General features: G+C 33.4%; 2 protein-coding genes and 1 pseudogene across 7 annotated transcripts in view; 2 read left to right on the forward strand and 1 right to left on the reverse strand.

Moving 5' to 3' along the window:
- LOC124352994 (galectin-9-like) overlaps positions 1–4,914 on the reverse strand; it is a 29,564-nt gene extending 24,650 nt beyond the window's left edge. For both annotated transcript variants that reach the window (XM_046802772.1, XM_046802771.1), the window contains exons 1-2: positions 4,698–4,914; positions 2,293–2,381 (exon numbers count right to left, since the gene is read on the reverse strand). In XM_046802772.1, coding sequence (XP_046658728.1) covers positions 2,293–2,381; positions 4,698–4,724 — 116 coding nt within the window. In that variant the 5' untranslated portion in view covers positions 4,725–4,914. The remainder of the gene's footprint in view (positions 1–2,292; positions 2,382–4,697) is intronic.
- Positions 1–12,762, forward strand: part of LOC124354483 — a 395,581-nt pseudogene that overhangs the window by 102,093 nt on the left and 280,726 nt on the right.
- Positions 12,004–12,762, forward strand: part of LOC124352992 (host cell factor 1-like) — a 36,450-nt gene continuing 35,691 nt past the window's right edge. For 4 of the 5 annotated variants that reach the window (XM_046802766.1, XM_046802765.1, XM_046802769.1 and 1 more), the window contains exon 1: positions 12,011–12,129. The gene's annotated coding sequence lies outside the window, so the exon portion shown is untranslated. Of the gene's footprint in view, positions 12,130–12,762 lie in introns of all 5 variants that reach the window. The other variant, XM_046802768.1, reaches the window with a different exon arrangement.

Genomic DNA, 12,762 nt, shown 5'->3' on the forward strand with positions numbered 1-12,762 from the left:
CCTGAATCCAGCCTTTTGGAAGCTATTAGACATAAGGTTTATTGGATAGCAATGTATGTTCAACAGGACATTACCCCAGGGTCAATAGTCATCAAAATATGGGATGACAATATCTTTATAGAGGCCATAGACTTTCTCAAATAAGTACAGTAAATTATTACTAACCACTAAATGTGTAATGGCCAGATATTATTCTTCCACTGTTTACATACCATCTATGTTGGAGACTTAAACTGTCATCACAGCAAATGGAGTTATCCTTCCAACAATAACAATGGCACATGTCTTGCCAATTGGGCTGAATCTTCTGATTCAGCAAGGAAAAATCTGAAATCTGATCTTTGATTTTAAAAACACAAGTACTTTCTATTCAGCTGTGCTTTTGTTCATATGACCGACCTTTGAAAATGATAGGTAGGTGGGAAGGTTTTTTTGTACTTTTCTATACTCCCAGCAGAAACCTGTTATGATTTGGGTTGTAATCCGATCCAATCATTTCCACAACTAAGACAGAAATTCAGGTGACCGGAAGTCTGTTTCTTCAATTCTTCAGCATATCAGGTTCATTCCTCGTACTGCAAAGAATTATGATAATTTCGCTAAGTTAATCCTGTTAACAGCTGAAAGATGTATACAGGTGGGTTTTGAAAAGAATACATTCTAGGGTGGCATGAAGCATGAGGATCTTTACAGTGAGTAATGGTTCAGAAAACTCTCGACACTGATGAGCTCCTGCCCCACAAGCTAGATGAAGTGAGGAGCAAGGAATGGAAACCCTAAATTTTACTCACAGCAGTCAGAAAGCTTGGTCTCTATTGAGAAAACTTTCCATAGACATACCTGTCGCTAAAATTGCACCGTACCTCAAATCTAGTGATTTAACAAAGATTTTTTGCTCTATCCTAAATAAAATATTAACCTACTGATAAATATTTTGCTGTAAGCTTCAAGATACAAAGATCATTTGCAAGATTCGTTAAAGGTTTCCACAAATGTGCTGGAGGCACCAATCACACCTCTGTTGATTTATGACTGTGTACAATGAAATCCTAGCAAGTGGTATACTGCCTTTTAATTAAAGTATCTAAAATAATGTAGCCTTGAAGCCAGGCAATGAACCAGAGCTCTTACTAACAGGACGTCATTAACCCTTTTAGCCCCGGCGTCCAATATATCGGACAGAGGTGGTCTAGCTAAAATGCTCAACGTCCGATATACCGGACGTCTCGAGAATTTAATGTAGCTGGCTAATAATATGTCCAAATGCCATCAGTTTCGGTATAGTAGTCGGTGAAGAAACGGGCTACATGCAAAAACAATAAACCTTCCAATTGGCATCGTATTTCGTTGTCGTTGAGCGTAGTTTATTTGTCGATGTCAGCTGTCAGACGACTTCAGTTGCATTGTTGTTGTATGCTGACTTATAACCTCAATTAGTTTGCGTGATTGAAAGCGGTTGTTTTTCGTGTGATTTATTGTATTATTAGTAAAAAAACATGAGTAAACGTCGTAGAGAAAAGTTACCAGTGAGTGAAAACACTTTGATAAACACTATTATTAGTGGTGAATGTGCTATTTTTGAAGACAATGAATTGAGTTGTTTATATAAAATATATATATATATATATTGTAAATATTATTTCTTTTACTTTTTTGAAAAATTAAACAAGTTTTAGTCTTGCAAACCATTACAATTAGTTTGTGTTATTTTACAATTGTTATTATTTCAAAAGTGCAAAAACAAGTATACATATCTGTATACTTCTACTGACGTGTATGTGGAAATATATGAAGAAGTGCTTATGCAGCAATACAATTAATTGGATATATCTCCTGCGTTTATCAAGGAAAGTTCTTCAAATTTTGTGTGTGTAGTAAGAAATATGTGTACAACAAAATTGCTTAATTTTTCAGGGGCTACAATTTTTTTTCTACCCTTTATGTATGTCCAAACTATAAAAAATAAAAAAATGTTTATGTATACATACGCTAAAAAAAAAACAAATCATTCTGTAAAAGTACTTTTTAACTATTACATCTAAGAGTACACTTATTTGTGAACAATTTAAAACAAAAACTTAAATATTATCTTCAAAAATAAAAAAACTAGATGTATTTTCCCTCAATTCTGCACTACGGTCCCTTATTGCCATGGGCTTTCTGACAAGTCCATGGAAAAATGGCTGGGGTTAAAAGGGTTAAATGAAAGAATATTTTTGTTTTATTGTAAGGGTAATTATTGCTAATTTGAATGATAATATTCTAATTCCATATAAAAGAAAAGTAGCCTACCTATGTGCTCCTGGATGTATTGTTCCTTGAATGCGAACAAAGTTACCAGGTGCTAAATAACCTCCAATGTGTCCAATAAATGGTACTACCTGAAACAAAAAAAAAACATAAAAGTGAGCCCAATATGAAGTGGCTAAAATTTTTTTAGAGCAAGATTTTTTTTAATTTTGTAGACTCAAAACGTTTTAAAAGATATTTTGGATAGGGTACGATAAGCGGACCCGGTTTTTTTATATCGAAGAATGTAATCATCAATACCTATATTCACATCTCAAATCCTAGATTATCAGTCGATATAAAAGTGTCTATAGTCCTCTCAATAACAATCATGTTTTAAATTAAAATATGAATTTAATATTTACAGTGATGAAACAAATTATTATAACCAAAATTAGGAAAACTGAAGACGACCATATTTGCTCCTTTCAAAGTTAAGTTGTTTCTTTCCCACAAATTTCACACAATGGGTTTTTCGGTACGAGTCTATTATGTTGAAGCCACGAAAAGTATGTCTTATCATCTTTCAAAATAATGTTGTGTAGTTTTCTAAAACTGACTGCTATTTTTAATAATCAAATGTTACTTATGTAAAATTCAAATATTACCTTACGTGTATTATTTGAAAGTGTCTACAGCTGTTGATATAGATTATAGTTAATTGTTCAAAATAATTAATCAGTATGGATTGATTATATCGATGGTTATGATTGAGGAATATCGTTTGCTAATTTCGATATAAAAAAATCAGGTTCGCTTATCGTACTCTACCCGATATTTTTTTTTTATTTTGTAGACTAAAAACGTTTTGAATTTGTATTTAATTTACTGTTGATATCCCCAGGACTGTTTTTATTTACTTAAAATTTTAGGTTTTTCTATAACCTAACATTAAACAATCCAATGTACTCATAGTATATCTTGAAAAAACATAATATTTTGAAGGCTCACTATTTACTCATTATCAGCCTCTGTCACCATAGTACCTTCGTCAAAAAGTTTAAATTACACAAGCACAAAAATACAACACAAAATGCAACTACGTGCAAGAATACATGTAAGCTGCGGTGTGACTATGGCAGGTGATGAAATTACCAGGTTGTCGCTCTCTCCCAGAGGTTATGTTTCATGTACAATTACCACAATGATGTTTTAATATTAAATTCCAGAAAACATAAAAATAGTTTAAATTGGAACCAGAAAGTTGCACCGCTACATTTCATTTGTTGTTACTATACTTGAAAAATAAAAAGGAAAAATTAGATATCTTTGAAATATCATCAGCTTTATAAGTTTTATATATATTGTAATTATAATTATATTATAAGAACCATTTAGACTGACAAGAAATTCATTAAATAACTTATCACTTTACAATTACTGTAGAATGGGGGTACAGCATTGAAATCAACAGTTAAAATAATATTCATGTTTATATTATCTTTTGGGCCCTCTAAGAAACAACTATCCTGTTATCACCATGTTAGATTTAATCAATTCATGAGAAAATTTGTTAAACTATAATATGGATGTTCTATTTCTCCAAATGTATTACCAAAACCGACACTGTGTATGTTTAACCTCTTTCTAGGCCTGCTGTGCTCAAATATTGATATCCTTTCCCTTCTATGGACTCAGAAGGAGGCTGAACTTTGACATATCATATTTTCTTAAGAGCTTAGTAAGAGAAAAATACTTTTATATTTTCCTTGCATTGAGAATGTTTACAGCACTATTATCAGCACTCAAATGTCTTGAAGCTGAAAATTCAAGACCAAGATATAGACTTGACTTTTGAGTAAAGCATTTTACTCGATTGAGAAATTTTCAAGGGAGTTACAAATTTTTCTAGCCACAACTACCTTACCTATGAAAAAGTTGTTAATGTTTTAATCGGCAACAAAGATGTAACCATAAAGATGTTAAACTAATAATGCACTCGAACCAGTCATGCTGGTCAAGGATGAAGTCTTTAAGTTTCATTTACATATTGTAAAACCATTTATAAAGAAATACCCAAATTCCAAACACACTAGAACATTTTTTTAGATCCCTAGAAATAGAAGCCCTTGAGTTTTCGCAGTTATAGTCAGACTTACTACTCTAGTGATGTCTAATCCTCTATTTGCCCTCATTGTTAGAATAAATGGGTAGGGTCCAATAAGCGGACCCGGTTTTTTATATCGAAGAATATCAGTTTTGGTGGCTGTCAGTAAAAGTCATTGTAAAATATATCACAAGCCATATTTTAATCCTCCAAATGTGTAAGTAAATAAAAAATAAAGATATTTAAATTTAATTTTTAACAAAGTTGTTATCTCTACAATAACAACTAGGATATGAAGTTATTTCAAATCATAACATAACTAATTTAACTAATAATAACACTAATTTCAAATCATACATACAGGGTTGTAAATGACGTTAGGCGACATTTTCTGCTCTGCCAATAGCTTGCAGTGGATCACAATTACTAACAACTAAATGACAATGACAGTAACTTATTTTATTATTTTTCAACCTCACACTGTAACCAGTACCAATTCGAGGTTAACTCAGCTGTGATTAACAGACCCTACCCTACAATGAACGTAACGTATCAACCCGGATTGGTGGCGTAGTATGACAGGACTACTACGTCATACTATGATTCACGGTCTTTTTAAAGTGAATTACTAAAATGCTAACAAAATTGCTGCATAATAACATTTTTATGGATAGTTTGATTTGTATTATTCATTTGGTTATTATTAGGAATTCTGATTTCAAAATTTGTTTAATGAATTCTAAGGACAAGTTTATGAACTTACTATTTTTTTTTTTTTTAAGAAAGGTTTCTTTCTTGTATAGTAATTGGTCAACTAACCATAAAGAAAATTATAGTTCAAATATGGGAATAAATGCTGTTTATATTGTTTAAATTACATTCTCTGTTTGGTCATCCGCTATTTTTAGCTATATTACAAAAGTGACAACGTTTTTCTATGACATTGGGTCCACGTTTTATATCAATTTTGAAAAACTAAATAAGACCTATATTTGGTGTTAAAACATCAAACTACTAAAAGATATCTTTAGCAGTACAAATTCCACAGCAGCACTAAATCCTGGAGACATTAATAATCAAAATCTTCAAAATTTTGCTGTTTCCTCGTATGTAGGTACTATTTATATGGTTTACTGTACGTCACGTCACTCAATGGTCCATCTAAGAGTGGCAAAACCACAATTTTCTTAGTTACCTAAAATTAAAAATTTTCTCTATTTCTCATCTAGAGGATATAAAAACAAAACATTTCAAGTGTTTTAAATACATTTATTTAGGTTTGAAATTTTATATAAGCTCGGAAATAAAGATCAAGCGTATTTTTACCAGTCGACTTAGAATTTCAGTTTTTATGTTGCCTAGAGCGATGTTGTTAACTCTCTGTCCCCTACTTACTTACAACTATATCTAAGGTACGTAATACAACGTAGCATTTATTTAACACTTGTTATTAAATGAAGAAATCAATTTGAAATGCATGACGAGAACAAACACTAGATTTAAAAACTAATTAACTTCCTTGCGCCAACGTGCGTCGAAATGAGCCTAGGATAAAAAAATATTCATTAGGATATGAGAACAGGTACATAGAGTGGTCAATGAAATCAAGTAAACTCTTAAAAAAGTAAATTCTGTTCTGAAGCATTTCTTGATGTCAGCTAGGCATTCGACAATGTACGGCATGATGGGCTTTTGTTCAAGATAAAATTACTTCTACCTCATACTTTCTACAACGTCATTAAATCTTACTTATCTGGTACTTAAGAATTAAATTTCAAAACGATTATTCAGGTCTGAAAAGATTGAATATGGAGTTCTACAAGTGAGTGTATAAGATTTTTTTTGTACACATTCTGCACAACAGATATACGAACGAATCAAACGACATCAACTGCAACCTTTGCAGGCGAAACTGCAGTTTTGGTTTCTCATTAAAACACATATGTGGCTTAAAAATTCTTGCGATATGTTTCGAATTCAATATCTGATTGGCTCAAACGTTGGGAATAAAAGTAAATGAAAACAAATCTGTGCATGTTACATTTACACTTAACGAGCAAATTGTTCACGCGTTTTCTTTAACAACATTCAACTAACTCAAGCTAAGTACTAAGTTCTCGAAAATGTATCGGCTCTTTAGAAGAAATTCACATATATCTTCTGAAAATAAATTTTTACCCTACAAAGCTGTTTAGAAACCTAAATGGACATAAGGGATTCAACTGCGGAGTACTGAATTTTTCTAGAATCTGAAAATAGTTCAACGTTTCCAATCCAAAGTGCTGAGAAGACTGCAAGGTCCATTATCCGTTACAAATCCGGTAATTCACTGCGTAATTGCATATGTAAAAGAGGAGATCTCAAAGTTTAGCTTACACTACATAATTAAGCTTGATGGGGTTCTAAAGAATGGCCTGACCTTAGTTCGGGTGGTCCCCAAAGAAGTGGGAAATCACCTCCTCGGGGGTGACACTCAAGAGCCACTCAAGTCCAATGGAGGATCAGAATAAAACGAATGGTTAAGCGTTCTGCTTGAGATGGCCCTGCTTTCGACAAAACCACTGGATCTAAGCTAGTGCCCCGATTGTGCACTCTGCGTGGCAGTTTCCCTAGGTGCCACGCAGTAGTACGCAGTAGTAGTGCCAGGTCATGCCACGCACATGCTTTTGTGCGACTTGGGTCCTCCAATCCCACGGTGTGAAGCACCCCGTGCATAAGAGATACATGGTGCAGGATTAGTGCGTCGTGAACGGAGCTTTTGGGGCATTGAAGGCGTTGGACTCTTCTGAGTTCAACTCCACACTTGTCGGAGATTGCTATGAAGTCGTTTATTCCCTTTCTAAAATCAACAATGTGACTGTTTGTTGCGTTCCTGGTCATGAGGGGATCTTGGGGAACGAAAGAACTGATGCCCTGACCATCTTGGGTTCAACGTCCAATATGATTGGACCTCAAGCGCTCCGTGGAATTTCTAGGTGTGAATCCTTTGGGGCTGTCTCGAAATGGGTTCGCTCTGAACTCGAAAGAAGGTGAAGGCTGCATTCGGGTCTGAGAATGAGCAGAATGGTTATACAGCCGCCTTCCACTAGGGTGGCGTCTGACCTCTCACTAAGTAGATCGGTGTCTCCTTGCGTTAAGGATCTCATTACTGTGTACATGTCCCCTGAGTAATCATCTTCACATAGTTCAGCTCACATCCTTCGGGAGGATCCGCTCTGTAGAAAGTATAACGAGCAGAGTAAGTAATAGGGAAAGTATAACTAAACTGCTGAACACTTGTTCTTTGACTATTCTGCAATGTTCAGGGAACAATTTATTTGGTAGTTTCGAAGAGTGGAAATTTTTCCCAGGAGGACCTGATCAGTTGTTTTCAGTGGTTTGTAAAACTGCTGAAACCGTAGACTGGCCGGCATCATTGTGTGTTTCCGGGGTCCGCAAAAGACCACTGATACTTAAATGCATGGCAATACGCCACCCCATAGAAGAAGAAGAAGATTGAAGGACATCAAAATAATCATGCTTTAAATTTACTCGATAATAGTGAGTACGTGTATAGACTTAAAAAAACTACTTTCTCAATTTAACTGATCGCTTTTAAGTTCATTATCTTGGTTAACCTTAACGTCTTTGGACGCTAATCAATCATTGATTTTTAATGTACCTATCATATTTAATTATCGTTTATATTTTATTGAATAGATTGTAAATAGTAGATACAAATTATACAAAAGGATATGAGCAAACACAAACGGGAAATTTTAGCTACGGTAGCCTGCGACCTTGGTGGATTTATTCTTAAATTACTTTAGATATCCGCTCTATCTGAAACGCCATCGTACAAAGATCGACAGCATTAAATAGATTTGACTAATTAAATCATTTAAATTTGCTTAGTTATTATGTTTATTTGAGTTGGTGATAGCTATGTAAGAAAATAATGATAAATCTTCAGTGCTCTCATAATGAGTTAATGTGTGACTTTTAGAAGGTGAACGTGATTTGAACAAATGTATGCAGTAAATGCAGTTGCGCAACAAAAAGTTAACCTAAACTGATAGAGAGGGTATATGCTCAAATATAAAGTCAAATATTTCTTCATCACTTTAATCGATTATGGCAGGAAGTGGATCGAAATAAGAAAACTTTCAATAAGTTTAACACTGCATTTAAACCACATGTTGTATAAAGAACCTCACAGCAAGATTTCAAATACTCGAATCGGTAGGCCGAGTAAACTATTCGGGTTGAGTTCAAAACTGATTAAAGGTGATCTTGATTTTAAAAGTATAAATAATAAAGAAAGAGATATTCTTTCCTATTTTGGACTGCGATTCGTCCCGAATCCAAACAGCCAATCCCCCTACATTTTTAGGTGACGAAAATATATTGAAAACTATGTTACCACTTACTGTCAAAAACAAGTGTTTAAAAAAAGTCAATAGAAATTAATAAAAAGTATTTTACAAATAGTTGTAACAGTTGCTAATTTCAACGTTTACTATTAATTTTTTACTTTAGAAGTTTTGTTCCTATTTTGGACTTGTGTTAAGTTGTTGTAAAATGCATTATGAACTTTACTAGTACAATATACATTAGAAACTTGAGAAAGTAGTTTGTATTAGGGCCTCCTTGGCTAAAAGCTTATTGAACATTGTCTATTAAGTCAACTTTCCTCTCGAAAAAACATGGAAAAGGGTAATACTGTATTATTATTGTCGTGATAGTCCGTATGTGACCTTGACCTAAATGTAATGAAGCAGACATTTCGGTATGTATGATGTAAAATACTAAACAAATCATTTAAAATTTACAAGTGTTCCAGGCACTTGTAAAATTGTTCCGAATAGAGATAACATATAATTTAATCATCAGTTTAAATTGGGTAAAGCAATTAAAATAGCGTGAATCTTCAAAAATTGTGTTTATACTATAAATATACTTGAAACACATGCTAAAAAGTTTCAGAATAACTGTATTAGGATAAGCCACGCAACAGACCCAATATGGACAAAGACAACAAATCGCAAAACATTATTGTTTTCCATGGATGAAACGAACTTAAAAATTAAGTCACATAGTGTATTCAATAGGATAAACTGGAATTTCTGGGAAATTCTGTTACGAAGGAACAATATATTCTACACGTTTGAATAAGTCCTGGCAAATAAGTCACAGACTTGTGTCAGGGGTGGAGATGGGAACGAGGGGCTTCGGCCCCAGCACGTCTCTCTCTCTCCCCCCCTCTCTCTATCTCTTTTTGAAAAAAACTATATAATATTTTTTGCAATGGTCTTCCAGCTTTCTTTTAGAACTTGACCGTGCTTGTCTAGCTTTTTTGGCTACATCGGAAGCAATGCGCTGGGCTTTTTGTAAGTGACTAATATCCAGGTTATTCATTGCTTCACTAAAGTTATGTCCAACTATCATTCCTATGTGTTTTAGATTCATGTATCTTAAAATATTTCCTTTGTTGAAGGAATTTATGGCATCATATACTTCTAGGTGTAGAGTATGTATGTCTACGAAGACGGTTTTTGGGAGGCGAGTCAAAATTATATGTTTTAAAGACTCATTTGGATTCCGCGATCTACTATGGAGACATTTTCTAAGCAAGTCAGGTAATTCAGGTCTGTAAAAATATGTTTTATCTTATTCATGACGACTGGAGAGAGATGGAAATGTTTTGAGTGGTCGTACGGTTCATTTGAAGCCATGGCCTTTTGGTACTTACACCATCTTTCGCCTGGTTACTTAAAATGGTCGATGTGTAGTATATTTTTCAAAATTAAATTAAAATATTTATCGACATCTGATTTTAATAATTTTGGCAACAAACTCTTCAGAGAATAATTTAGAATATTAAAATGTAAAAAACGAAAATTTAAAAAGTCTGTATATATTTTCGTACTGAACCCCCTTAAGGAAATAGAGATATGTCTTCATGCTAAATGAAGAGGTTGTCAATAAAAGCCTAACGTGGAGTATACAAAAATCCAATTATAAATATGATCCTTAACTTTTTTTAAATTCTGAAATGACTAAAATACCACAACAGATCTCTAAAGTAAGTAGATAATAGACCGTTTTATGTTTCTTGAAATGGTCTCATACATCGCATATGCAATATAGTATTTTCATAAGAATGGCTTTCTAACGAAAACTACACAAATGATTTCAGAAGGTATATAAAGGTTGGAAACGGGTTATCTCAATACATTGATGAAGTGTTGTAAAATGCCTGAGTATAGCAATTTTAAGGCCCTTACAAGGACTCTCCCCTTTACGATCTTCTCCGGAACAAGTTAAGTTTGAGTCTGTTTGTAATTTTCATTATTAAGTATCACACGGACGGATATAATATTAGATTTCAGATCCCCTATTACACTCCGTTCGAGAGCCACATATGTCACTGAAGTGACATGAAATCTCACTTCATATCATCAGACTTGATGAGAACCGCAGTCTAGACCCATGGATAAGACAATATATGTTTACCTACATTTCTGCCTGCCCTTAAACTACCACTCAGTAACCGACAACATGCTCTCAACATAGCTATGTTAATTCTAGGGTATAAAGAATGTCCTCTTTTAATTCGCATTATTTCATTTACTGGATAACTGGCCTCTAATTCGCCCATTTGATACATTTGAAAAAATTTTCCAATTAAGAAAAAAAAACATGAACTTTGTATTTCAAAGACATTTAGAAAATTTACTTTATTGACTACAACTCTAATTACAAAATGTAATGGATTTTATGAAAAATGTTTGACATGTTTTTAACTGTAATGACCATCCATATATAGTAAGAAAGGCTCTTCCAATGTATCCACGTTTCAAATTATAATTCTCAGTGCATTAACCATTCTATTATGCTTGGATTTAGGTACCATGTCTGTTCGCACCGCTGATAACGACCGAAAAACATCCCTCGAAAACAGTAACTGTAAGGTTTTCTATCATGTAATACTGACGTATACTCATGATATCAGGATGGCAAAACTGAGCAACATCAATTGACTTGAGTGACTCATTTATTCAATTGTAAATCAATTAGACTTGATTACAAAAGATAATTAATGAAAATCGCTGAATGTGAAAAAAGTTAAGGAGACTAATGGTTACATATTAGATCTGAGGGTTAACTTGACTTGCCCAACACCATCACAACCAAACCTAATAGTAACTTGGCCTGACTATGAAATATCGACTAAAAGTACTGAAAGCAAACCAATATCCCGGATAATGGTTTTGCTAGACTGTTTTATTGCATCGTGTTTATTTACCATAACGTATTCCCAAACTGCTTTAGTATCTGAAATATAATTAAAAGATTATGATAGTGAAGGTTCAGGTAAACCCTATAGGCACCTGCGGAGCTACCTAACCTTCACTGTTAAATATACTTTTAGTTAAACATTTTAACCAGACATTTCCCTAAGTCTATTTACTATTGCTTCTAAAGTATAGTTTCAGTATTGATCTAAATTAATTTAGACCCAAGTACTGTTCTTAAGTTCATTAATAAAGCACACTGACTTCTTGTAGAAATGGAGGAAATAAGATGTAATTTTAAGAATTGCATATATTCCAAGAAATATCTCTGCTGGCTCAATGATTACCCAAATCATAATGTAGCCTACGTTGGTAGACGCTTTCGTTTGCCGTCTGTTTTAGCAAACAACAAAATGGCGACACCCTTTGCCGGCACTGAGGATTGTAAATAGGAATATTTGAATTTAATGTTTGATTTTGCCTTCAGCTAGAGTGGTTATTAGGTTATTTGTACAGGTATGTTAGTTATTAAGTTATTATATTACAATTATAACTTGATTTATTTAAATAATTCATTCACTTTTCTAACCCAGTTACTCAGGTAAAGAAAGATTTTTCAAATTAGGGCGATTTCTTTCAAAAGTAATCTTTAGATAGGGCTTATCTGAACTACGGACAAAGTGAGTTACTACTTACATTTACAGCAGTAACTTTGTAATGTTTAACTTTTTTATCTTTACACAAGTAAATTTCTAAATAAGCTAACCCTAGCTTTATAAAGCTCTAAATACTTAAGTAAAACAGGCTAGGGCATGCATATTAGCTTATATTTTGTATTCACTTTTTGAGATAACCTTATACACTGTTATCATTGAAATATTTTTTTATAAAATCAAATATGCCATTAAAATTTTAATGTAGGTCTATCTTGACAACCCTTTAACTGGCAATTGCGTCATATATTTGGTAGTTTGGCCGCTCCTGTACTGGCAGACAGCAGTAAGCATACATTTCAGAAATCGGTTTTTTTCATATTTTCAATGTTTCAGTTTAAAACCGGTTATCAATTGACCTATCAATTTGAAGTTTAATACTTGCTGACTGGGCCAAATGTCAGTTACGTCTGCTGTCATTGTGTTTTGATGTCTG

This window comes from Homalodisca vitripennis, chromosome 1 (assembly GCF_021130785.1).
Source record: "Homalodisca vitripennis isolate AUS2020 chromosome 1, UT_GWSS_2.1, whole genome shotgun sequence".
Taxonomy (NCBI): Eukaryota; Metazoa; Arthropoda; class Insecta; order Hemiptera; family Cicadellidae; genus Homalodisca; species Homalodisca vitripennis.